We start from the raw sequence: 24839 nt of genomic DNA on the forward strand, positions 1-24839 counted from the left end.
GGAGGAAGGAGGAAGGGAAGGGGGACAGGGCATTGCAGGGTGAGGCATGGGGGCAGGGAAGGGAAAGGGAGGGAAGGGAAGAGAAGGGAAGGGGGAGGATGGAGGAAAGGGGGGGAATATAAGCAGGCTTGCTTTAGATAACTGAACACTCCCATGTGTCCCCTGAAACATTATAAGGAAACCTTTAGATAAACGAGTGCTTCCCTTTCCTCCTCCCAAATATAAGTACAGGAAAGAAAGTGCAGCAAATGCATTCAGGGCTCCATTTACCTGGGGGCAGGAGGAGATTAATAAAACACTTTATCCCGGGAGAAAGGTCCAAACTGGACCTCCATTTAAGAAGCTAATTTATGCGGTCCCTCATGCAACTTAAGCAGCACAGACTATCACAGCAGGCACAGAACAACAGATCTTGAACCCTGCCGTGTTTGTTCATGAAGGCAAGTTAAGCTATTCCTAACAGGAAACAAAACACACGGTCGGGCCATTAAACTGGGATCATTTTGCCATACTGTGCAGCCCTGAATGCATCAATTGCTGCTCCAAACAGGATTAGAGATGCGATTTGCTTTAACTATGGTTGGGAGAAAAATGCTTATGCCTTCTCAGAGTTCTCAGGCTGATATTAACTAATACACTTTCAGGCAAGACAGAGCTCTCAGGAAATTATCAAGAATTTTTTTCTGGGTCGGGGGATGCAAATTCTGAAGCTACATAAATGAAGGGTCAAAGTTATTAGTGTCTAGACAAGGTAACCCACACAAATGGCCAAGCTTAGGGACATCTGACTCGGCACTTGAGGTCATGATACATTAAATGAACCACACAGTGACCAACTGCTGTGCAGTTCCTACAGCCAGAGCCCAGTGGAATGGAAGGGCACTCAGTTAAATCGTCTGAATGGGCATCCAGAGGCAGCTGTGGCTGCTTTCACTACGTGGTCATTATAAAATGCAGACTCTCATCTATGCTCACCCCCCCCCCCGAAGTACAGAAGTACTGTGCAAAAGAAAACAAAAGTTCTCGAAGGCAGACCTCGTGTGTGTGGGTCTCTTTACCCAGAGCTCTGCTGGGGACACGGGAGCTCAGTTTCAGCCAGCGAGAAAAGACCCACGGGATGGACGGCGTGAGGTGTGCACAGCTCCAAGGACTCATGGATTACGCATTTCATAGAGATGCTCAGCATCCCTTGGGCTAATCAACAGCTGTTGTTCACCTCATTGTTACATCAACAGTTGAAATTTATAAAGCCAAAAGTTAGCTTGGAGGTGCTTAACAGCTATAAGGGGAAAAAAGAGAAAACCGTTCCCATTTCTGAAAAACTGTCATGTTAGTCTAGAGGAGACATATTGGAAGGCATACTGGAAGACCCTCAAGTTTGAAATCATGAAAACCATAACTTGGGAGCTACCATCACTGATATCTGCCACACTAAACACAAGGAGGACGCCCAAATGGAACATTTTTAGTTGTAGACGAGCCAAGAGATTGAAACAAGCCATGTTTACAGACTCAGAACTACGTATAGAGGAAACAGTTGTAGATGATACCGAGGCACATTCTAACAAAAACAGTAGCAGAAACGCAGAAGCCATATGGTCCAATGCACGTGTCCATGACCTCACCGGACAAGAGAGCCAAAGGCACAGCGGCTGGTCTGCTTCCCTTCCCCCACAGAACAACAAACTTGTGGGTTTGCAAAGAACTCCCTATAACCATGTCCGCAGAGGCAAAGCCAGTGGTTAATGTCAGCAGTACCCGAAAGACGTCTGCCAAAAATGTGAACCGCACACCTTTACTTTGCTGGCACTCAGGTTCCTTTTCTAACTGTTTGGAGCAGGTGTATCCCAGAAATGCAGCGTGGCAATGAGGGGCTGGGACTGCCGCATGCCTGTTGGGATCTTTCGTCAGTTCCGCCTTCCATTAGGCTTGAGTCAGGATGGCAGACCCTACGCAGGGTCCAAGACGACCACCTTGCACATGAATGCTCCCTTGATCAGCGTTGGAGTGTCAGGGCCCATGCTAAATACTTGTTGGAACTCTACACGCCTTAAGGGTCGTGCATATGCTCTGTCTGTGCTAGGCGGCGGTAGAGAAATCACGTGTGTGGCCAAACGGGAGGGTATTCTCATTTAGTACGAAGAGCCGTAGGAGCCTAGAGAGAGCTTTGGTAACTTGCCCACTGTCATAGACAGATGAAGCCTAGGAAGAAAACCAGTGCATCCCTTTGCTAGTCCAGCAACAAGGTAGGACATCCAAAGAAGCAGAGGCTTACAAGACCGCTACCTTCCAGCAAACCTGTCACTGACGCAACTCTAGGGGAAGGGAGGAAAATGGATGGAGACGGGGATGGTAACACATGGTTAGATGGAGAGGCTACCCCAGTCAATGGGATTCTCCTCTCTAACCTCTGCAGCCGGGATAACAGAGGTTTAGACACAAAGTGTCTCTCCAGAGCTGAGGGTTTTCCTTTGCTTTTCTCTCTTCTTTTCTTCCTTCCTTCCTTCCTTCCTTCCTTCCTTCTTTTCTTCCTTCCTTCCTTCTTTCTTCCTTCCTTCCTTCCTTCCTTCCTTCCTTCCTTCCTTCCTTCCTTCCTTCCTTTCTTTCTTTCTTTCTTTCTTTCTTTCTTTCTTTCTTTCTTTCTTTCTTTCTTTCTTTCTCAGAAACTGTCCCCAGGATTACGGAATCATTTGAAACACAATTCTTTATGTGGTTTCAAAGGTATGCACGGCAAGAATGCGATGCTAGGACCCAGCTGCTGCACAGGCCACCCCGTCCCTTGCAGCAACCCCCATTTTTTACAGATATTAAGGCACACCACTAAGTCTCTACTCTGCTGGTAAATGCCAGCAAACTTGCCCAGGGCCAAGGTCTCTCACCTGGGAAAGTGAGTCTTATACCAAAGAGATACTGATGGCCGCACTTCCCGCTCCCAACACCCCTTCCCTGCCTCCTGCCTGGGAACCAGAGAGCCTTGCTGTAGGCCTGTGCTGTGATGCCTGCCCCATGCCCACAAAGGAGAGACCTCATTCTGCCACACGGACTCTGATTCCTCTCTTCAGAGAGCCTTCCATGCTGTCTTCTTGTCTCTGGTGCTGGGGCCTAAACTCTCTTCAAGGCCCCCATCAAGCTGTTACCTCTTTCTCTGTTAACCGCCATTAACTTTTCTAATAGAGTCCTCACTCCACAAAATTCCATCTGGGTCCCCTCTTGAACCTTACCATACAAAACCTTTTAAGGACCTTCTCTGCTTTAGTAGGGAAAAGCAGACAACCAGCTTAGACAGGGAGGCAGAACCCTTCCGTTGATCTAGACAGGGCTGCAGAAGGCCTTTGGACTGTCTGCCATCTGCTGGACACAGGGGAAGAAGGGGACAAGCAACTTAGGAAGCTTCCTTGACTGGGTTCCAGGACCACAGTAGCACGGTCCCTCTTGGGGAATCACACAGTGACAGTCCATAAATGACAGCAGAGGGAATGAATGCCATGAAGTAAGCGCCATGGAGAATCTCAGAACCCGCAGCCCTGGCAACATTGTTCACAGCACTGTCTGCCTCGGTTTGTTGGGAGTTGGTTTTAAAATTCCACGGCTGATAGCACCTCCAGTTCTTGAGGAATCTTCTACAGGAATGTTTTTGTATATGGACCAGTGAAATTGACTAAATGCCAGTAAGGTTTATTTCTGATTTAAGTCTCTTCCTAAAGTAAGATTTTTCTTTTTTAAAAAATGTGGGCAATTAAGAAAGCATGTCCTATCAAAGACATCAAGCTTTCCAAACAATGTGGATCCCGCCCATGTATTTACTCTGGAAGCTGCTGCTGTCCTGGATTACTTGAACTTTTAATGACGTGTGCAGTCCTCGTGTGATGGCACTGAAGTGTGATCAAACATTGGCATGAGCCAAGTCACACACCAGCATGTCTCGCCTTGTTTAAATATCTCAAATATATCTGAGCAATTGTGTAATGATTTCTAGACCCCTGAGTCGTCCATATGGTCTGAACAGACTGTCTTTGTACAACAGTTGTACACCATCTCCATGAGGGTCACCTGAAGCATCCCGCACTGACATGGAAGTCTCAAGATGCTGCCTCAGTTTCATGCAGGCACCGTACCTTAGCCCTAGAAATGAAACCAACCCACATCTGGTCCCCAGAAACGGCTATGCCTTCCGGAAGGTTAGCTTATGTTTGTGAAGAACGCGAGAAGAATGCGGCAGGCACGGCGTGACATCTTTTTTTTTTTTAAATACCATAACTGTCCTTAGGATATAGCAGCATGCCAAGGGAATGACAAGGCAAAGCCATCACTGAAACCACATGGAGTCTTTCTGGACAAAGGACATTCTAGATGGAGGAAGGAGATCACCTCATATACACAATGAAGACCAGTGAAAGGATCTAGCCCTTGGCCTGGAGTCTGCTATAATGTTCTCTGGATATCATGGGCCATAGACAAGAGAAGGAACTACTTTTGAGATTTTATTTATTGTTATTTTATGTGCATGGCTGTTTTGCCCTGCATTGGATGTCTTGTGTGCCATACGCATGCAGTGTCGTAGGCAGTCAGGAGAGAGTATCATGTCTCCCGGAACTGGAGCTGCAGATGGGTATTTGTCTCTATGTAGGACCCGGGAATTGAACCTATGTCCTCTGGTGGAAGAGCAGCCAGTGCTTTTAGCCTCGGAGCCATCTCTCCAGCCCAGGAACTAATTCTGTAATTCATGAAACCCATGGGAATTTCAGAGTCCAGTCAATGGTCCAGAATTTAAACTTGGTCACTAGGCTTACAAATTATCTGCATTATCCTTCTCCCTGGGAGACAGATTATCCCAGGCAACCCTGGAATTCTGTTTTTGAATCCAGCTTACTCTTGACCTACATTACTTGACAATTTTTAGGAAAACGCTTAGGTATGGATTCACTTTTTAGCCTGGCCATGAGAGGGTTCTTCAGCAGGACTAATGTGGTAGGAGTGGGGGGGGGGGGGTGAAGACTGGCCGAGGGATTTGAGGGGACCTATGATCCTGTCCCACTTTTCAGCTTGCGAGGTCACAGGAGGGGACCCTTTCACTGGTCATGAACAGAGTCAAATGCGCAGCGCCACACGGACATGCACGATGGTGAATTGTGGGAATGACTCAGATGTGACAGAAAAGAGATTACCTTTTGAGCCTGAGGGAGCTGGAAAAAAAAATAACGGGGAGAAAGACAAACAGAAAGAAAACAGAGTGTTATATACGAAGTTAACCGTAAAACACCGTCATGTTGCCACTGGCAACCGCAAAAACCGAAACACAGGAAGAAAACGAAACGAGTAAAACCAGTCTCTGGTCCCTTTTCAAGTGCATGCCCTAGTACCGATTATTCAGCCCACTGTCCAAGTGAGCGGCACCCACAGACACTCGGGGAGTTTTGCGGCAGCCTTTTGGTGTCTTTGAAACCAAAGCAGCGTGGTAACCTCAGGAAACTGGAAGTGTTTCAGTCCAAGATGGTCCCAGACACAGTTCCATGACCAGCTCCTTGCTCACAAGGCCACAGACCCCCCATGGGCTGGGAGTTATCGCTGGGGAAAGGGCTTTTGGGAGGCGGTCGTATTGAGCCATGGAAAACAAGGAAAAAGAGCTGTTGCCCTCAAGTGGGGAGAGGTTAGGTGGGCTGGGAAACGTCCAACCGCAGGACAGCCCCTGTGCATCGGGTAGCACATGAGAGCCCATGGAAGAGACACACCCAGATCACCACTCAACAGAACCAGTGCAGATCACCGTTCAACAGAACCAGTGCAGGGCGCTCCTGCTATCCAAAAAGGTAGGGTTGACAGAGGGATTCTCTGTATTTACAGGCACTTTGCTTTGCAGTATATTGACTATTCCCTTTATTGGTGGCTAAGGAAGCATTAAACCAATTTTTAAGTGTAAACTAAAGCTTATCTATGAAAAAACAATGAAAAAAAATAGTCAGTCGATCCATAAAATAAGACGCAACAGCACTGCCAATGGTACCGGGAGGGAACTGAGGTTTATAGGAATGCAGAAAGAGATGAACCAAATGTATGAGCTTCATCTGTCTGCTGCCCCGCGTCAAACCTCTGGTTTCATGTCACTGCCCAGCGGCTGCCGTTTTATGTGCAGTGCTGTAGGAAGCAGGTTCCTAATCTGGGGTGGGATTAACATTAACCCTGTAATCAATACTCTCTATCTAGGAATCACACCATCAGGAAGAAACAACTTTTCACCACATAGACTAACAGTGTTTCAAGTGTGAAATTGCCACCAGCCACCGCAGCTAAGCCCTTTGTCTACGTCATGCCATTAAATTTCATCGAACCAATGCCAAGTAGCTCTGACTGGACAGTTGAAAATAAGGTGGAAAGAAGAGGCATCCCATGGACCGTGAATTGTAGCTGGGGGCTGCTCTGTCTCAATCCACGATGATTAAAGACTCTTAAGACTTTTCAAATTGTGCCTGCAGAGCCGTTACCATTTCTCTAGACCAAACCCAGAAGTTGTAAAAAGATGCAAGATGAGGGAATGAGACCCACCAGCTAGGGTCCCGGCTTAGCGTCCTGCCTTTCTGCTGCTTTACGCTTTGGGAAGGAAGCTGTTCTCTGCGTACATTAACATCAGGATTCCCATCAGCCTCTCCCGAGTCCCAGGCCATAGCTAACCCATCTGTGGATGGAGCCCAGACAAGGGCTGAAGGGGGTAAAGCCAAATCACTTGTATTTGAGACCTGTCTCCACAGTGAAAACGAGAATGTTTATGGAAAGTACTTGAGGACACCCTCGCCACTCCACTCCCAAATCTTCTCCCAGACAGTCGTCCCTAACAAGCACGTGTTTGTGATTCCTCCCTTCTCAGCAGGGCTACAGCTAAGAAGACAAAGCTCACAAGAGCTCAGAAAAAATAATGTATCAGGAGGGTTGAGCAAGACGGCTCAGCAGGGGAAAGTGTCTGCGCCAAGGCTGACGACTTGAGTTGATTCCCCAGGACCCACTTGGTAGAAGGCAAAAAACTACTTCCAGTACTTGTCTTCTGACTTTTAGACACATACCATGACCCGCCCACCCACCCACCCCTTATGCCCACAAAAAATAAAAATAAGTATCAGACATCTTTCATGCGATGGAAAAGTAACCAGGGACACAAACACCGTGGGCTGAAAATTCCTTTACGTTTGTTTTGCCATGAAATGCACAGAGGCCAGAGAGAATACCAAAGATCCATACCAAGTCCCACAGAAACTTCAGAGTTTACTGACAGGAGCTGCCCGTTCTTCTTTCATGAAGTTTCCTTTGGGTTAGACAGGAAACAAGACTCGGAAAGAGTCACCCACTTAAGCATAGGAAAAGAAACGCCGGGGAGGAAAATAAGAGACTAGGCCTTTTGTGGTGATGTCCTCAGTTTAAGACTAGCCTCAAACTCTCCACAAAACATGAACTTCCCTCAAGAACCAACTCATGAGAACAAAGAGCTGCTCTCCCATTGGAGCCTTGGGCTAACGGAAATTACAGCTTATGGTGCCCTAAGCAGGTTGGTCCCCACCGAGGAGCTTTAGAATAGAACATGACAGATTTAGATCAACCCATCTGTAGCCACAGATGCTATGAGTGGGACTGAGCACCCTGAACCATCAGTCACCCAGCGTTCTTGAGTGACAGGCAGAGGAGAGAACGGAGAGCTGGATCAGTGGGACACTGGGATCCACCCTAGTTTCTTACTGGATATTCAAGGTCAGTGTTATTTGGTCTTTGGTTACTGGGTTCACAAATTAGAGAAAAGGGGGGTCACAAGGTGGTTGGAGGATGGCTGAGCAGCAGGCTTAGCCCAAGAACAACTCGAATTGCCTAGTTAAGGACTATCTGCTGGCAGTGTTGAGAAGGAGTCTGATAGAGCTGGGCAGTGGTGGTGTAAGTCTTTTATCCTAATGTTAGTACCTGGGAGGCAGAGGCAGGCAGATCTCTCCATGAGTTCAAGGCCAGTCTGGTCTACAGAGAGTGTTCCAGAATAGCCAGGGCTACACAGAGAAGACCTGTCTGGAAAAACAAGCAAACAAACAGAAGGACTTTTTGTCTGAGATCCAGTGGAAATAACACCATGCTCCATTAGCTCACCATACCATAGGCTAAGATCGGGGAAATGGCCCTGCACACGAGGACTTCTTAAGGCTTCATTTTATTTTTTTTCTCTTTAGTTCCGAGCAATTAACTACTGTCAGGTAGGTTATCTGGTTTACATCCCTCTCTTTTGCTAGGTCCCCTTCAGGTAGTAGAGACGCAACCTAGCCTGTGTGTACACATCTGGCATTCTTGTCGCTGTAGTGAGTGCCTCCTTGTAAAATCGGAAGCGTCATTATTAGATATGCTCCGGGTTGAAACCAGGCTAAGAAAATCTTCACTTCCTACCACCGCATGCTAATAAAAGCAAGATGATGTCTTTGAAGAGAAGAAAAATATTTTCTTCTAGGACAGACCAGGAAATTCTTGGATTCTTGCATAGCACGAACATGCTTCTGTATATATGCCGTAGTCTTCCTGTCTTTGAATGTAGGCAAGGCAAACCTGAAAGTATCTTTCTCATAGGGCCACAGGGAGACTTGACTCTCTTTCCACACTCTGGAGGATTTTTCCCCCAAAGCCACCTTGTTGAGCATGGCTCCCTGCCTGTTACCAGGGGACGTTGGGTGCAGGAAGGACACTGGAACAGAGAAAGACTCAGATTGTGTCTACCAGGAGAGAAGGAAGGGGAAGAGGGTGGTGAAGAGGCAGTGACAGCAATGACAGTGACATTTTCCAGGGACCAGGTGCTTGGCTGAATGCCAGCTGGATCCCTTTTCCTCTTTATGTGGGTCAGATATTAATGTCAGTTTCCATTCACAGACTGGGAACGATCCAGTATTTAGAACAGTCAAAGTCGGATAAAGGTTTGTCTATCTTGCTGATTTTCTCGAAGGACCAGCTCTTCAATGCCTCCCCAAGATCACTGTTTTGGTTTCTACTCTGCTGCCCTGACAAAACCCCTAACCAAAAGCAAATTAGGGCTTTTTTTCCAGCCTCCAGGCTAGAGTCCATCATTGATAAAAGTCAGGACAGGAAAGGAACTCAAGCAGAAACTTGAAGCAGAAGCTAATGGAAACCATTGCTGACTTACTCAGGGGCCAGCTTAGCTAGTTCTCTTAAACAGCTCAGGACTACCTGTCCAGGGAACGGATTGGGCTCTCCTAGGTCAATTAGCAATCAAGAAGGTCCCCTACAGACATCCCCACAGGTCTTCTGATATGAGAAACCCCTCAAACAAGACTCCTTTCTCAGGTCCCTCTAGGCAGAGTCAAGCTGATAACATGTTAAATGGGACAATCACCCAGGAAAAACAAAAACAAAAAACAAAATGCTCAAGTTCAGGGCCAGGGGTTCTGTCCCCCAATCTTTGATGCAACCACTGTGTTTACAACAGTTTCTCACAAAGATTTAAACAGAACTAGCACCAACCCAATCGCCTGAAGGCTTTGGGGACCTTGTGCTCCATGCCACAGGAACATCAGCCATGTGAAGAAAGGAGAAAGAGAAATCGTGGCCCCACTTCCCTGTGGCAGAGTCTAGATGGAGTTCACCAGCCTCTTCAGCATAGCTGGGTATTTGGTGCAGCAAGATAGGTAGTACGTGCCCTCTATGTCACAAACATTCACATTTCTTCTTCCCTCATCCCAGAACCCTTCCTCACACCCTACCCCCTGAGGCAGGAGAATACATGTGTCTCAAATTGTTGTGTGAGTTTTCTTCAGACTGGAAATTTCCTCCAGGAGGAAGGAGATAGAACCATGAGGCCTGGGAAACACACAACTCAAAAGTCTTAGGAAGTTCATGAAACTGACAAGATCCTTAAGTCTTCTCCCCAAAGTTATGGAAGCTGTAAAGAGCTGCTGGAGAGAGAAGGCACCTCTCTGACCTCTCGAGCTGCCTCCAAGTCATTCAGAGTGCCCCACGGCCACAGCTTTGGTGAATCTTCACCCATGCTGGACCAGGCTTTTTGGTGATGCAGCTGCCTTTGTGTTACCCATGATCTTAGAAGTAACTCCAATAGACTCATGCATTCTCCAAGTTGGAAGCTAGTGTGGTGGTTACATAGGTCTGTCATTGGTTCCATACCTGGGAGGAGCGTATGTCTGTTCTCATCTCTCTAGGAATAGTGATACACTGCCAGTCACTTGTCCCTGGTTTGAGGAAGCCTTTCTAACCTCTCACGCCCCACCCTTTCACCATTTAACACTCTATATTACCCACGCTGCCAGTGTAATCACTACCATTCTGTCTTCCAATCTTAGCAACAGAATTCCAAATTTTATTCAGACTCTGTGATCCTAGAATAGACAGACGTGGTTAAGTGTATTCAGCTGCAGCCAATGAGGTACGTCTTAATGTGCCCTTTCAAAGACTGGCTGGTGCCTTTAAAAGGACTTGTCCCATCCTACTCTCTCAAAGGTAGACATGATAGAGGCTTTCCTGAGCATGGGAGCTTATGATAGGACACTGGGAACAGAAGTAACGACTGATTACTATGGCCGTGGCACACTAGCCACTGTTCAAAGAGTCTCACTTTTGCTCACATAATCTTATTAGACAGTCTGTGTTATAACTCCAGTTGAAGTATGAAACTACAAGGTCACACAGACAAAGGACAGCAGAGGTAGTCAGCAGACTAGTTTTTTTGTTTATTTGTTTGTTTTGTCAACTTGACACAAGCTAGAGTCATCTGGGAAGAGGAACCTCAGTTTTGAAATGCCGCCACCAGGATTATTGGCTAGTCTGTAAGGGCATTTCCTTGATTAGTGGTTGCTGTTGGTAGAGGCAGAGCATCTACCTCTTGGCAGGGGGTCCTGAGTTCCATAGGAAAGTCGGCTGAATAAGCCACGATGAGCAATCCAGTAAGCAGCCTCTGCTTCAGTTCCTCCTTCCAACTTCCTGCTCTGAGTTCCTGCCCTTACTTCCCTAAGTGAGGGACTCAAAGCACAAGCTGAAATAAACCCTTTCTCCCAAGTTGCTTCTGTCCACAGTGTTCATTACGGCAATAAAGATCCTAAGATAGGCAGGTCCTGAGGAGGTCCCTGAGGGAGTCACTGACTGATGGAGATGGGAAGGGGGTGTGTGAGGAACCTGGATGCCATTGGGGGGGGGGAGAGTCAGTCCTGAGGCCGTAAGAGTTGGAGCTGCTGCCCTCACCAGCTGCATCACTCAGGAGGGTGGCCCCTATGCCTCGCCTGGGCAACAGGTGTAGAGCTGAGCTGGCTGACCGACCCTGTAACTCCCCAGGCCCAGAACCAGAGTTACCGAGGTGGTACATCCACCCATCTATGATTTGTGGGAGCACATGGAGGGGCCCGTCCTGCAGACAGGATTTCTACAAGGCAGGGCAGCAGCAGGACTTCCAGGAGGAGGCCCTGGCGAGGGCTCGGCATCAATAGTGTGGCGGAAACCAGAGGCCTCGAGCTGGACTCTTTGCAGTGAACGCTTGAGAGTAAAGATGTGTGGACAAAAGGGTTCACTGCGTGACTCACTGTGCCACACTGCAGCTCTTGCGGAGAGACTTTCCCTTTTCTTTTCTTCTCTTAAATTTTATGTTGAGGGATGCTGCGAGGGCAGAGGGCAGATACAAAGGGACGGGGAAATGAATGGCAGTGAGACGCACGGTGTGAAAGACATAAAGAATAAATAAAAAGTTAAGAAAGGATGTGCTCGGCATGAGTATGGAAGGAGGGGTATTGGGAATGCCCCGGAAGTATTCAGGATAGATACTCGCCTTCCCCAAAATGCCACTACTGCTTACTGTGAGCTGAGGAAATCATTTGGGGGGAAATTAACTCAAGTTAATTTTTGTTTTGAGACAAGGTCTCACTATGTAGCCCTGGCTATCCTGGAACTCGCTCTGTAGACCAGACTGACCTCAAACCCACAGAGAGCCGCCCAACTCTACCTCCCGAGTGCTGGACTTAAAGGTGTGCTCTACCACCATGACCGGGTCCTGGAGCTCGGGTTTATGGAACACTAGCATGGGTTTCAGATCCTTGGGCTTGCAGGAGGAGCAGGAGGGTAGGCAGGTGCGTAGATGGTGCTCCAGGCCAGGCTGACTAAGTCCACAAAGTCCCCTGAGAGGTGAGTCTTGGCAGAGGCGTTCAGGACTCTTGGGACTGTCCACCTGCTGGAGACCTGTGCACTGAGGTGGGCTCTGAATGGGGGAGCAAGGGGCGAGACAGACAGACAGGGTCTCATAGGGGAGCAAGTGCTTCTAAATGAGACTTTCTGTCCTGAGGAGACAGGGATACTCCTGTTTCAGTTCATCTCTACCTCAGCATTTCACACAGAGCCCTTTGGGGGTGACTGTAGGGACACCCATCCCTCTACTTCAATGCGGTTCCAGAGTTGAGTACTCTCTCTCTCTCTCTCTCTCTCTCTCTCTCTCTCTCTCTCTCTCTCTCTCTCTCTCTCTCTCTCAAAAACAAAACCCCAGTGGAGATCTACTGATCAAAACAACACATGTCACTAGGCAATATGTAAAGACGAAGCAGGAAACAAAGCATTTTCTTGCCAACTGTCTCTCTAAAAGCCTGGTCTACATATGGGGATTCCATTTGCGAAACTGGCCCGCTGCCTAAGGTCTTATGGTAACTCCCTGCTGCCACAGAGGTTCCTTGTGTCCCCCCCCCATGTGTTTCCGTGTGTTCACCCCCCCATGTGCGGATGCTTGCATTTATAACCAACCTTTCCTCTACATCAAGCGATGAGGATAAAACCCATCACTTCCCCGCACAGCAGAGGAAGAAGGCCTGTGGGTTGGTTTGCTCCCCCCCCCCGGCCAACCAGCACCAAGGAAGGGATGTTCTTTCTCTATGGAGCAGAGGTTGGGTCCTGCCCATTCTCTCTGCCTGCATCCATTTCTGCCACCCTCTGCCAGGTCACCATTGTGCTTATCTGACCTCCTAGGTTGTTCTCCCAACTCCTTACTTTGCATCCAGAATGATCTAGATGTATGAGCCTGTAACTTGTCAGCTTTGTTCAGGCTTTAGAGGTGCCACACCAAGCCGTTACGTGCCCCCCCCCCGTGACTGGCTGGTGCGTGCCCGCCCCCATCACGTGTCAATGCTCGAGACCCCTCATTGAGCCCCACACGTCATCACTGTTTATATCTCATGTGTGATGGCTCCTGTTCTGAAAAGTGTCCCAGATCTACCCAACGTGTCTCCCTATGACACCAGCTTGCATCACCCTGCCAAGCGTGCACCGCACTCTGCAATTCTCCCGTTCCCTCGCCAGCTGGCTCATTACTTCTCCACCTAAGAATTCAGGCCAGGGCCCACGGCTATCCTATTCCCTAGGGTGGCTCTAAGGGGTGGACCTGGGCAAGAGTTTGGTAGAGGCATTGGAGGGCAGAAAAGGAAGGAAATGAAGCAAGAGGGGGCAGGGAAAAAAGGAGGAGAAGAAGGGGAAGAGGAGAGAAAGAAAGAGAGGAAGGAAAGAAGGCAAAAAGAGAGGGAGGGAAGGAGGGAGGGAGAGAGGGAGGGAAGGAAGGAAGGAGGGAGGGAGGGAGAGAGGGAGGAAGGAAAGGAAGGAAGGAAGGAGGGAGGGAGAGAGGGAGGGAGGGAAGGAAGGAGGGAGGGAGGGAGGGAAGGTGGTAGGAGGGAGGAAGGGAGGGAGAACAGATTTAGAGTTTGATTTACCAAGTTATCAAGAACCCACCTCTAACCACTTCCTAGCCACAAGGGCCTGGGAAATGAAGTCATTTCTGCACCCAGATCTGTCATCTGTAAGACTACAGTGATGACACTATTTGTGAACCTCATGTGAGTACGCCATGGGATAATACATATTCGGTCTCTACAAAGACAAACAGCCCACAACAGTTGCTCTTTGCCAGGCTGCTACACAATGATACTGGAGCATCCGAATGTCTCCAGGTTTGTGCCGACCTAGGGTACGAGAGATCACAGCCACTGAGGCACTGTCAGACGGATTCACAGGCTTGGCGTCCATGGCGTCCATGGCATCCTAGGCCTTCCCTTGTATGACCTGAGTGTTTAAAGAAGCAGTAACATCCGAACGGGCATCAGGTAGCGAGGGACTCCTACAGTGCGCATACTTCTTTGTGCTCAGCACTCTCTCTCTTCCATCCACACTGTCTCCGTTCTCTGCGCCGGCATCTAGTGGGCGGCGACCAGACGCCCACTGGTTAGCTTGGTACTCTCCTCAGGTTCTAGCCACAGCAGCTGGCTCAGATGATGAAGTGATCTAACCTCATGTCATCCAGCCTGGTACAGGGTAACAGCTCCTTCCATCCTCTCAGGAATCCCCTTCTCTCAACTAGAGTCTGACACTATGGACAGCTGGGGGAGAGGGAGAGAGGGTATCAAATGGGCCTGAGAGCAAAACCAAAACTGGGCAGGTAGGCATGTGACAGAAAGACTCAAGAGCCGAGGTGTCAGTGAGCCCCACCCCCAGCCCCACCCCTACCCCCACCCCCATGGCTTGGCAGTGCTGAGAAAGCTGAGTTTTATCACTGGCACCTTGTAGCTGGCCATCTCTAGGTGCACACCATAGCAGACTATGACTAGTTTCCCTTGAACACATGGACTGAGTCATCCAAATACTTTCACTAACTCTTCAGCCTCAAATATATTCCAGGGTGATTTCCTTAAAAGATCCATGTAATTTCCTTTCAAACACACACTGGGCATTCATTTCCCTAATGTCTGGACGGTATTCTTGCAATGCAAAGAGCTTCTCTGATAGTGGACTACTCTCTCCACCCCGGATCTCCTCTCCAGATTCTTAGGGTTGGTACCTGGTGTTCATGCTACAGTCCCTGCTTGAACTGCTGGCCTTTCCCGGTCTCACAGCTTCGAACTAAGCCTTGTCCTGAAGTAGCAAAGGAGTAAGCAGAAAATGCAAGCAGGTGACAGAGAGAGATAACAGTGCGGAGGGCGCAGTGAAAACAAAACCAGGATTAAACACGCAAGCATCTACGGCTAACTACTCTACTTTAAGATTATTCAGATTTCCATCCCAATTCTTGATGCATGTCTCAACCTCTGCTGGAAAGACTCATGGGGAAAACAGTCCCTATTCCAAATGCTTTTCACCTTTTCTGGCTCAGGTATTACATTACCAAACCAAATATAGGTTAATGATTTCTCAACATCAAGTTTATGGTACAGATGGCAATTATTTTTTTTCAAACAGTATGTTTAAATACAAAAAAAATGGACAAAAAGATCTCTGTAATACAATATACTTGTATGTACACACACACACACACACACACACACACGTTAAGAGTGGTGTTAAGGATCATACAAGCAATGCATGTTCCTTGAAGAAAAGCAGCTATGAAGCCAGGGGTAGATCAGCTGGTAAAGTGCTTTCTGCCCAGCATTTCAGATCATTTGATCCTACAAAAAAAGCAGGGCATGGAGGTACATTCCTGTAATCCCAGCACTAGGGAGCTAAGGACAGAAGCAGCCCTGGAGTGTGCTGGCTGACTAGTCTAGTTGAGTCCTTAAGCCCCAGGCTTGAGAAACCCTTCTCAAAACATAAGGTGGAGAGAAATTGAAAAAACACCCAAACACACACACCACATAACACACACACACACACACACACACACACACACACCACCACCACCACCACCATTGTCACCAGCATTGCCACCACCAACACACACCACCAAAACATATCACCAACACACACACACCAAAACATATCACCAACACACACACTCTCTCTCTCTCTCTCAAACACACCACTACCAACACCGCCACCGCCACCACACACACACCACCAACACACACACCACCGACAAATACACAAACAAACACACACCTAAAGCAGATATGCAGCATAAGAGGAACAATATATTTAAAGTCATCTATGTTGCTAACGTCCACGGTTGGCCTTAGTTAACATATGAAATGACAGCATGATGCTTAAGTTATTTCAATACAAAAAAAATTGACTTCCAGAATCCCTTATGTTGGCTACCTGTCCTGCTATTAACATGAAGGACACTGTAATAATCTTTGTCCTTAAGTTGTTACATACATGCTTCGTCTCTCGAGAAATTGAATTACCGAGTAAAGGGCACTCTGAGTTTTAGTCCAAATGCTCTCAGGAAAATTGTGCCACTAAAGACCTTTCTCTCTGATGTTCATTCCACTGCCCCTGTGACAGCACTGTGTCTTAAAAAAATCACATTTAAATACAGATTAGCTGAATGGGCCTTCCGTGTGTTCTGAATGTGTTGAAGTGTGTGTGAATTTTCAGAATTGCATAGGGGCTAGGTAGCTAGCTCTGTTGCAGGTCTACAGAGAATGAAACACCGTCCTCCCTGGCCCAGAGGAAAAGAACCAGGGAATTCGGTGGAATGGAGTGGACGGATGATGAAAGGTCAGAATTTTCAAACGAGTTTCGGATGAAATGGTCATAAAGCCCAACCTAGACAAAAGACAAACCTGCATAAATTATCCACTTGATGGAAGACAGTTTTGGGAATGCTGGAAAATGCGGATTATTAATGGGCAGACCAGAACAATTCTCACATTACATATAGCTTAGACTATCAGCAGGAGGAAAGCCCTAGACAGATTGCTCGTTATAACATTCTAATATTTCTCACAATAAGAAGTCACTTCTCAGCAGGCTCAAACTCTGCATTGTATTGGAAAAATATGGTTCCAATTAAAATAGTCATTCTTCAGCCTTCTTTGGGTGGTCATCCTGCTGAAAAGCCATCTGAATTGCAGTTCTGACAAGGTGGGGGAGCAGAGGGTCTACCAGTTCTCACGGGGACACAGGTTGGCAACACCAAATAGAAGTGTGGCGAACTCCAGATAAAATCGTCACGAAGATGGGTTGGTGTTTCCTGTAACCCAGTGGCCAGTCAAGGCAAGGAGGTGTGCGGACATGAGGGGTGGGTAGCAGCATTGATTAAGGTAGGGAGGCTCTCTTCTGCAGCTTTCCTTCTAGAAGGATCAGGACAGGATGTGAACCCACCCAGACCTCCTCCTGAACTCCCACCCTACCACTGTCACTTTTCAACATCGTGATGGCGTCCAGTTGGAGGCTCTGCTGGTTTTAGTTAAAACTTAATTTGCAAAGATGTTTCATAATTTATGCATGTCATGTAATTCCTCTGAGAAGGCGGACTTGGAGCCGACTCAGAGCCATATAAGGAGATGGCTGCAAGAAGGCTAGGGGAGGAATTGTGTAGAACAAGGAAGTACCAAGAGGGGTCCAGCGGAGGAAGGCACTGACAATCCCTTTCAGCCTCCTGTCACCAGTATCGGTAGCCACATGGGAGGGACATGGGCTTTGCTGCCCGAGAGCTGAGAACCTATTTTGCAGGTCATGGCTGTGAAGAGCCAGCAGGGTCAGCAATGGCCAGAATGACCCCACGAAGGAAGTCTCACCAGGAGGAAAGGGGACAATGAACTCAAAGCCCTCCAGAATAGATGATTGAGTTCCCAACCTCCCCAGAAAGTGAGGCATTAAAAAAAAGAGCTCTCAGAGGAAAACTAATGAAATCTCAAGACTCTGCTATGAAGTGATTACATTGTTCAGTAGATGTCTTCTAAAGGGCTTCTACAGAGACCTGACAAACTGTTGGACCACAGAGAAATCCACGGGGAAACTTAACTGGAAACCAGTGAACCCTGAAGAAAGACGACCAGAAAGACACCCAGAGACCCAACCCCTCGTTCTTCTCTCTGTGAAGGTTCTCAAGTCAACCTCCACATGTGCAATGAGAACAGGCAGGGTTTGCCATCGAAAACAAAAATAAAAGGGGCCAACAAAGAGGAAATAATAAACCAACTATATACTACAAAGAATGGGGACACAAGTCAGGGCTATGCATTTAAGTAAAAACATAGTAAGCTATACATGTCATATACAAAAACAAACTGATAGCTAGAACCAAGTTCTACTGCCGGCTTTTTCGCTAGGATGTGACCCCTGCTAGAAATCTCGCCTTTTGGATCTGGAGAGATGGGTATGCAGTTAAGAATGGCGGACGGTCTCCCAGAGGACCCAGATTCATCCCCAGCATCTACATGGTAGCCCACAACCATCTGTAACTCCAGGCCCAAGGGATCCGACATCTTCTTCTGACCTCCGAGGGTACTTCACACACATGGTGCACAGACACACATGCAAACAAAACAGCCACACACATGAAACATAAAAGCAATGGAAAGCGATCTCACCAAAGGTGAGCAGGACCTACAGGAAAAGTGGGTTAACAGATACCTCAGCTCCTTAGCAACTTTCTAACACTAATCAATACCAATAATGACCTTAAAAAACATTAACATAATTTAAGACACACGCTAAACTCCTGATTCAAACTTTATATTACTGGGCCAGCAAGACGGCTCAGTGGGAAGGGGAACTTGCCCATGCTGGGCCTGATGGCTTCAGATTGAACCCCAGGTCCCACAGGTGGCAATTGAGAAATGACTCAATAGTTATCATCTGAAGCCTACGCACACACGCACGCGCACGCGCACACACATGTGCACACACACGTTATTTTCTGTGTATTGTAGAAACTCCTTTGTACTGTTTTTTGCCTTGGCTCATCAGTGAATATATTCTATACTAAAGTCACGTTTTTCCCACCGCCAGTTTTCCTTGGGCCTATAGAAGTCTCTGGTAAAAAAGCTGGCTCATGCTGAGTAATAATCAAACTTTCAAATACAGAGTCTGTACCCTAAGGCAGGCCAATAGCTGAGGGGTCTGAACCTATCCTGAAATTCCCAAGACGGCCCTAGGGTGAAAATATGATCATCTATATATTCTATAAGGCACAAGGCAGACGACTCCAAAGCCTTATTTTGACCTGGTAGCACAATGAAGTTAAAAAAAATCTAGCTAGTCTTCCCTCAAAAATAACTTTAGTCACCTATTAGTGGACAAGAACGGAAACACAAAGCACAAACTACACTGAAATTGTCTGCTTGCCCAAGGACCGGGAGAGACCTGTGCCCTCCACACTGCTGAGGTGAAACTGCTCGACTACTGCGGGTTGCTTTGGGTCATGTCTGGACAGGAGAAGCTGTTAACATGCTGGAACGGCCGAGTCTCTCACACCGCATTCCCCAACACTGTAAGGCTGGGCTTTGGCAGTCCTTAAAGCACACTTTGCCAAACACATGTTCCTATAATTTGAAATCCGTGTGTCTCTTCAGTGGAATTTTTTCTCTTATGGTCTCGATTAATTTACAATTAAATCGTGAATCAGAATAACTTTTATCAAATGTCTGCACTTCCTAGTGCCTTCTTACCAGTCTGAAGGAGGACCCCTTACTGGACAAAGTCTTGTCTCATCACTGGCATTTGGGCACAAGGCACAAAGAGGCAGATGCGCTTCTGAGTTTCCACCTGAGAGCTACAGGGATCCAAAGCAAAGACGTAAACAGCAACTACCCTCTTTAAAGACACACGTACACATTAGGTGCAATGGAGGCATCATCCTTTGACCAAATTACCTAAACTCAATAAGGTTTCCTCTCCTGAATCTGGACAGACAAGTTAACTTTTCAGATGAAACTAATGAATAATCTCTCATCTCTAAGTTTCTGATGTTAGGGTCAACAGTGTAGTAACTAACATAAACCGGACACAACTGCAGAGTTGGACGGGGTACAAGACACAAATGCTTATTAGTCAGCAACGCAAACTACACTTCCAAGACACGGCAAATGAGGCGATCTCTGGTTTGTTGTCGTTGTCTACAGGAGCTCTTTACAAGAGTGTAGAGACCGGAGGGGCAAAAGCAGAGCTTGGCTGGCCAAGAATGACCCCGCCAAGGGCCACTGAGGCTATATCGCTGGATTTGCAATGCAGAGCACAGAAGAAGGCCAGCTTTGCAGAGAAAGAACTCCAGAAACCTACAGAGAGGTCTTCACCGCTGACATTGAAAAACAAGATGAGCACGTCTAACATGGGCTCCACGGGGCTGGGCGAGCACAGCAGGGAGGAGGAAAAGGGCAGACTGAACAGAGAGCCAGCATCACTCAGCTCCTACATTTGAACCTGCAAGAGCGTAAAGTTTGCTTACAACAGATTAACACCAGGAATTTAAGGAAATGTGTGGTTTGTTCCGCAACTGAACTTGTTCTAGACTAAACGGGCCACTATAAATGCCCAGTGAAAGCTTAAAAATAATGATACTTTATTACATTAAGTGACTTCCAGGAAAAAAGACCTTTGCACTTCTTAAGGGAGACAAATAAACACACTCAAAAGCAGAATGCCTACCAGTGTCATTTTATCTGCAGCTGTTAAGCATTACCGAGTCTGGGGATGGGGGAATATGACTCCTCATGGAATAAACAATCTGATTAATATTCAGAAATAAAATAATAATGATGGAATTCTCAAACATGGGCTTGAAAACAGCAATGCAGAACATCGAAGATTTAAAGGAAAGCATGAAGGCAATGAATAAGAATATAAAATTAAGACACAGTAAACTCTAAGTAATATGAAGCCCCTTAAATTAAAAAACAGGTAACTTAAAATTTTACTATTTTATTTTTTATATGTGTACATGATGTATGTGTGTATATGTGTATGCATGTGTGTGCATGCAGGAGGGTTGTTCATGTATGTAAATGCAGGCATGCCCATGCCTCTGTACGCACATAGAGGCTGTAAGTCAGCCTCAGTCCTTGTCATCTACCTTGCTTAAGACAGTCTGGGCTTCTCAGTCAGGCCTAGAATGGCCACCAAGGCGAATACAAGGTAATCAGAGAGCAGAGAGCGATAAAGAAAAACAACAAGAAAAAAAAAGAGCTGGATAGGAAATGGGCAAACTCCGGATTAACGCTAGATACATCCAACACCAGTTCTCTGAAAATATCAATAAAATCGAAACACAGAATTGATTCCACAAATCACCAATATCAGCAATGAGAGAAGTCATCACTATAAATAAGAAGAGATTCAAGAGGATAGTGAAAGACTATTATGAACAACTCCATGCCAATAAATTTAGCTACTTAGAGGAAATGGAAAGCTTCTTTAAAATGCAAATAGGCAAATTTGACACAAGAAACATTAAATCTAAATATCCCTATACCTATAAAAGAAATAAGTTCCCTACAAAGAAAGCTCCAGGCTCAAATGGCTTTATTAGTAAATTCTAACAAATATCCCTAAAGTAGAGCAATCTCACAAAAATTTGTTTTATAAAAAAATACTTATTTTCTTACACTAATATACCAAAATCTGACCATGTACAAGAAGCAAGACATAGATTTATATTCTTTTTAATATAAGAAAAAAATCTTTAATAAAAGTGTGACCAAACTTTATCCATTGCTGTATTAAGAGAAAAAAGTGCTCTGCTTGAATCTGTTAATTGCAGGAATGCAGGGTTATTGTATTCTTGTAATTGTCACCAATTGTGATAATTTGCCACACATGCTGGCTGTCCAGACTGCAGTGCCCCTTTAGTGATTCAGTGAGGGCTGTTCTACACATAGCATAGGGGTCTAGATTCCCTGCCCTTAAAATGGGAAGACTTTGGCAAATGCCTCAATGTAGACATCATGAGCAAAGTAGAACCGTGTGACCTTCTGAAGACAAAGGATTAAGAAGCCACATGCTCTGCTTTGTCCATAATACCAGGAGCTATCTTCTGAGGAAGCTATGAGAGCCTATGCAGTGACCACATCGGAGGACAATGAAGGGGTGGCCAGGGTAGGTGCTCCTCTCATATGTCACATGCGATCCTAATCGAGAGTCAGTACCCAACACCTGACATGGAAGTAAAGATGTCTCTAGGTAACACTAGTGTCTAAACACCAAGTCACCCAAGCCACTGGGTCTTTCCAACAAAGGTCACAGACACAGAGTACAGCCAGCTCTGCTCTGTCTAAATGCCCACAGCAGCTTTGGACCGTGTACTAAAGTGGGCATTTCACACCCCTGAGTGTTGTAATGACAGTGACCACTAAGCTGCAGCCATGGCCAAAAGCATATATGACTGCTTTCTCAATGCAGAAGACAATATAACCCATGATGCTGACTGATGAAGATGGTGGGGGTGACAAGACACCGCTCTCTCTGCAAAGCCGCCCCACAGCACTGTCCTGAATGTGGGCAATCCTCACCAGAGTCACAGCTTGGAGCTCCAGAAAGAGTTGGTCACACCATTACCAACAGCGGCCGTGGTTCCTAACTGTCCTTTAGTTACACTGTTGTTTTTGGAAGGCACTTGAAGTCAAGGTTTAACATGCCTGGTCCATGTGCCCTAAAGGGCTAACTGTTAGGCATTTAGCCAGGAATATCCCCCATGCCTTCATTTGTAAGGTTCAATTAGTTCATAAACTCGGGGCACTTACACAGAAGTTGGTCGAAACACAACCTTAAGTATAGCTTGCCAAACAGCTGCAAGGATCCAGAAAGCAGTGGCTTAAAACCACTCACCTTTGCTTCCATCTTCGTATCAAAAGAGATTTCAGATGGCACACTAAGTGCTTTTGATACCAGGAAGGCATGACAGATTTATCTCTTCCCTAAAAAGCTTAGTGACTTGGGATGACCAAGATGGGTTGGTCTTTCCTATCATCTATGGTCTCCATTACTTTACCCTCCCCCAGTCAGTCTTCAGGCATTTCCTACCTTTTACAGATATCAATGTTTATTCTCTAAAGAGTTGCAGGAGGAAAGCAAGAGGGCTTGCTCGGATTCACTGGCTGGTTTATCTGGAGAAACCAGGACGGGATGGCTGTGTTTTACTTGATAGACTTCTTTCAACAGTGGCCCTGTGATTAATCTCTGAGGCTATCATCATGCTTGCTCCCAGACCTTGTATTTGGACGTAGGATGACTCCATCCTCCCTTTAATCAAAAGATAGATATGTGTCTCCCAAAACCTGCACTCTCCATCCTGTTGTCTAAAAACTGGTTCAGGAGGAGGCGAGAAGTAGGAAGGAGGCCTGGGTGCCAGCCCCCAGGTGTTAGCTAGAACCACGAGGAATGAGAAAAGAAGATCTGGGCTCCACCAGAGGGTACAAATTTGTGGCCGTGGGCAACAGCAGCGACACTAAAGGATATGAGAGTCACACACTGGAAACAGGGACAGGAGATGGTGAGAGGCAGATTTATGACATCACTGGGGTGCTTAGATCCAGCCACACCTGAAGACAAACTGTACTTTTGATGTTCCAGTGGGAAGAATCAGTAATTCTTAGCCAGGTACATATGCCAAAGCTGAGTTCCTCTCATTGCCAAGTACATCTGAGACACCAAGGTGACAAATGCATCACTATTCCAGCAGCTCATGACTGCTCTAAGGTGTCAAAGAATTTTATATGCCCTGGGTCAACCAAAGAGATTATATATATTCTTGGATCTGGTCCCAACAGCATCACTGCATAGGAGAGTCAGAGATGGGCACCTCAAATCAGCTACCTTACAGCTTGGTTTGATTTCCTTTCTGTTACTGCAACAGATGCTCTTAACAAAACAATTTGGGGAAGAAAACAGGTTTATCTGGTTCCATCATTGCTGGAAAGGCTATACCACATGCACAGTTCTGAGCAGAGATAAACAAATGCAGCCATAGTACCTGCTTGATTGTATTCAGCTAGCCTCCTCCACTTTTATACAACCCTGGACTTCATACATGGGCTAGGTCAATTAGAAAGCAAGACAGTTCCTCACAGATATGCACATAGGCCAACCTGATCTAGACAAGCCCTAGATCAAAACTCTTCCTAGGTTGTAACAGATTATATCCGGTTAACATTTAAAATTAACTAGCATGTGGTCCTTCAGGGCAAACCTGTCCTGTTCCTAGAAAACACCAGTGTATCCCATCACTCAGAGCACATCACAAATCAAGGGTAATTGGAGCACTAACCAGCGACCTGAAGATGCTAGCCCTGTGTGGATGTGGGCTTCAGGAGAAGATCCTCTATGGCAGGATGGTCTCATCACCTTTGGAGAGTCACCATCATTATTGTCCAGTGCTGGGATCATGTTTACCAGGGAATGGACCTATTCTGTAGTGTGAGGGTCAGGAACAACCTTCCACTGTTCCCAAATGATGGGCTGGTTAAAAATGAAAGTAAAATTAAAAAGTAAAGGCCGAATATGGTTACTTCTGAGACAAGTTAATTAACTCTAGTCTGTCTCAATGTGATTTTCCTATATTGTAAAGCAGAATAAAAAAAAGGAGAGAAAATTCAGACTGGCAAATAACGTCCTTTTAATTAAATAAACTAAGCGTTTTCTCATTCTAATGAGCATAAACTGTTGGCAGAAAGGATTTTATTTAAATTATCCAGAGTGATTGCTTTAAATGCACACTTTGGTTAAAAGCTACAGTCATAAATAATTAATTTTTCATTTTCAAAAGAATCATGCAAATGTAAACTATAAAGCTAAAAGCAGAGAGCAGCTAATCACATGCGAACTAAGCTTGCATCTCTCTCCCTTGCTCCTCATGCCTCTGCCCCCACATGTCTGTCTCTGCTGGTTCCTGAGTTAAAGGCACAGCTACCCACTGGGGTGCTCCCAGCCAGGGAGGTAGGTCTTACAATTCACAACACCACCTCTGAGCTAGGAGTGAGTGCAGGGACTAGGTGACTACTATTCCTTGTCAGTTTCCAGATGATGCGTGGATGCAGTTAATAAACTCTTAGTGATGAGGGAGACACAGAATCCATCGACCATGACACATTCCCAAAGTTCCTGCCATGCACAGGAATGCTGCCAAGTGGGGGGCCCACTTGGGGGAAATGAGCTTCTTTTCGAAGGACGACCCATAACCTACCCACAACAGA

At 46.4% G+C, this 24839-nt stretch overlaps 1 protein-coding gene across 1 annotated transcript in view; it reads right to left on the minus strand.

Annotated features, from left to right (window-relative positions):
- Cacna2d3 (calcium voltage-gated channel auxiliary subunit alpha2delta 3) overlaps window positions 1-24839 on the minus strand; it is an 812900-nt gene that overhangs the window by 216937 nt on the left and 571124 nt on the right. The window contains 1 exon segment of the mRNA XM_040747790.1: window positions 5166-5183. Within this exon segment, the coding sequence (XP_040603724.1) occupies window positions 5166-5183 (18 nt within the window).

Source organism: Mesocricetus auratus, unplaced genomic scaffold (assembly GCF_017639785.1).
Source record: "Mesocricetus auratus isolate SY011 unplaced genomic scaffold, BCM_Maur_2.0 Super-Scaffold_100006, whole genome shotgun sequence".
Classification (NCBI taxonomy): domain Eukaryota; kingdom Metazoa; phylum Chordata; class Mammalia; order Rodentia; family Cricetidae; genus Mesocricetus; species Mesocricetus auratus.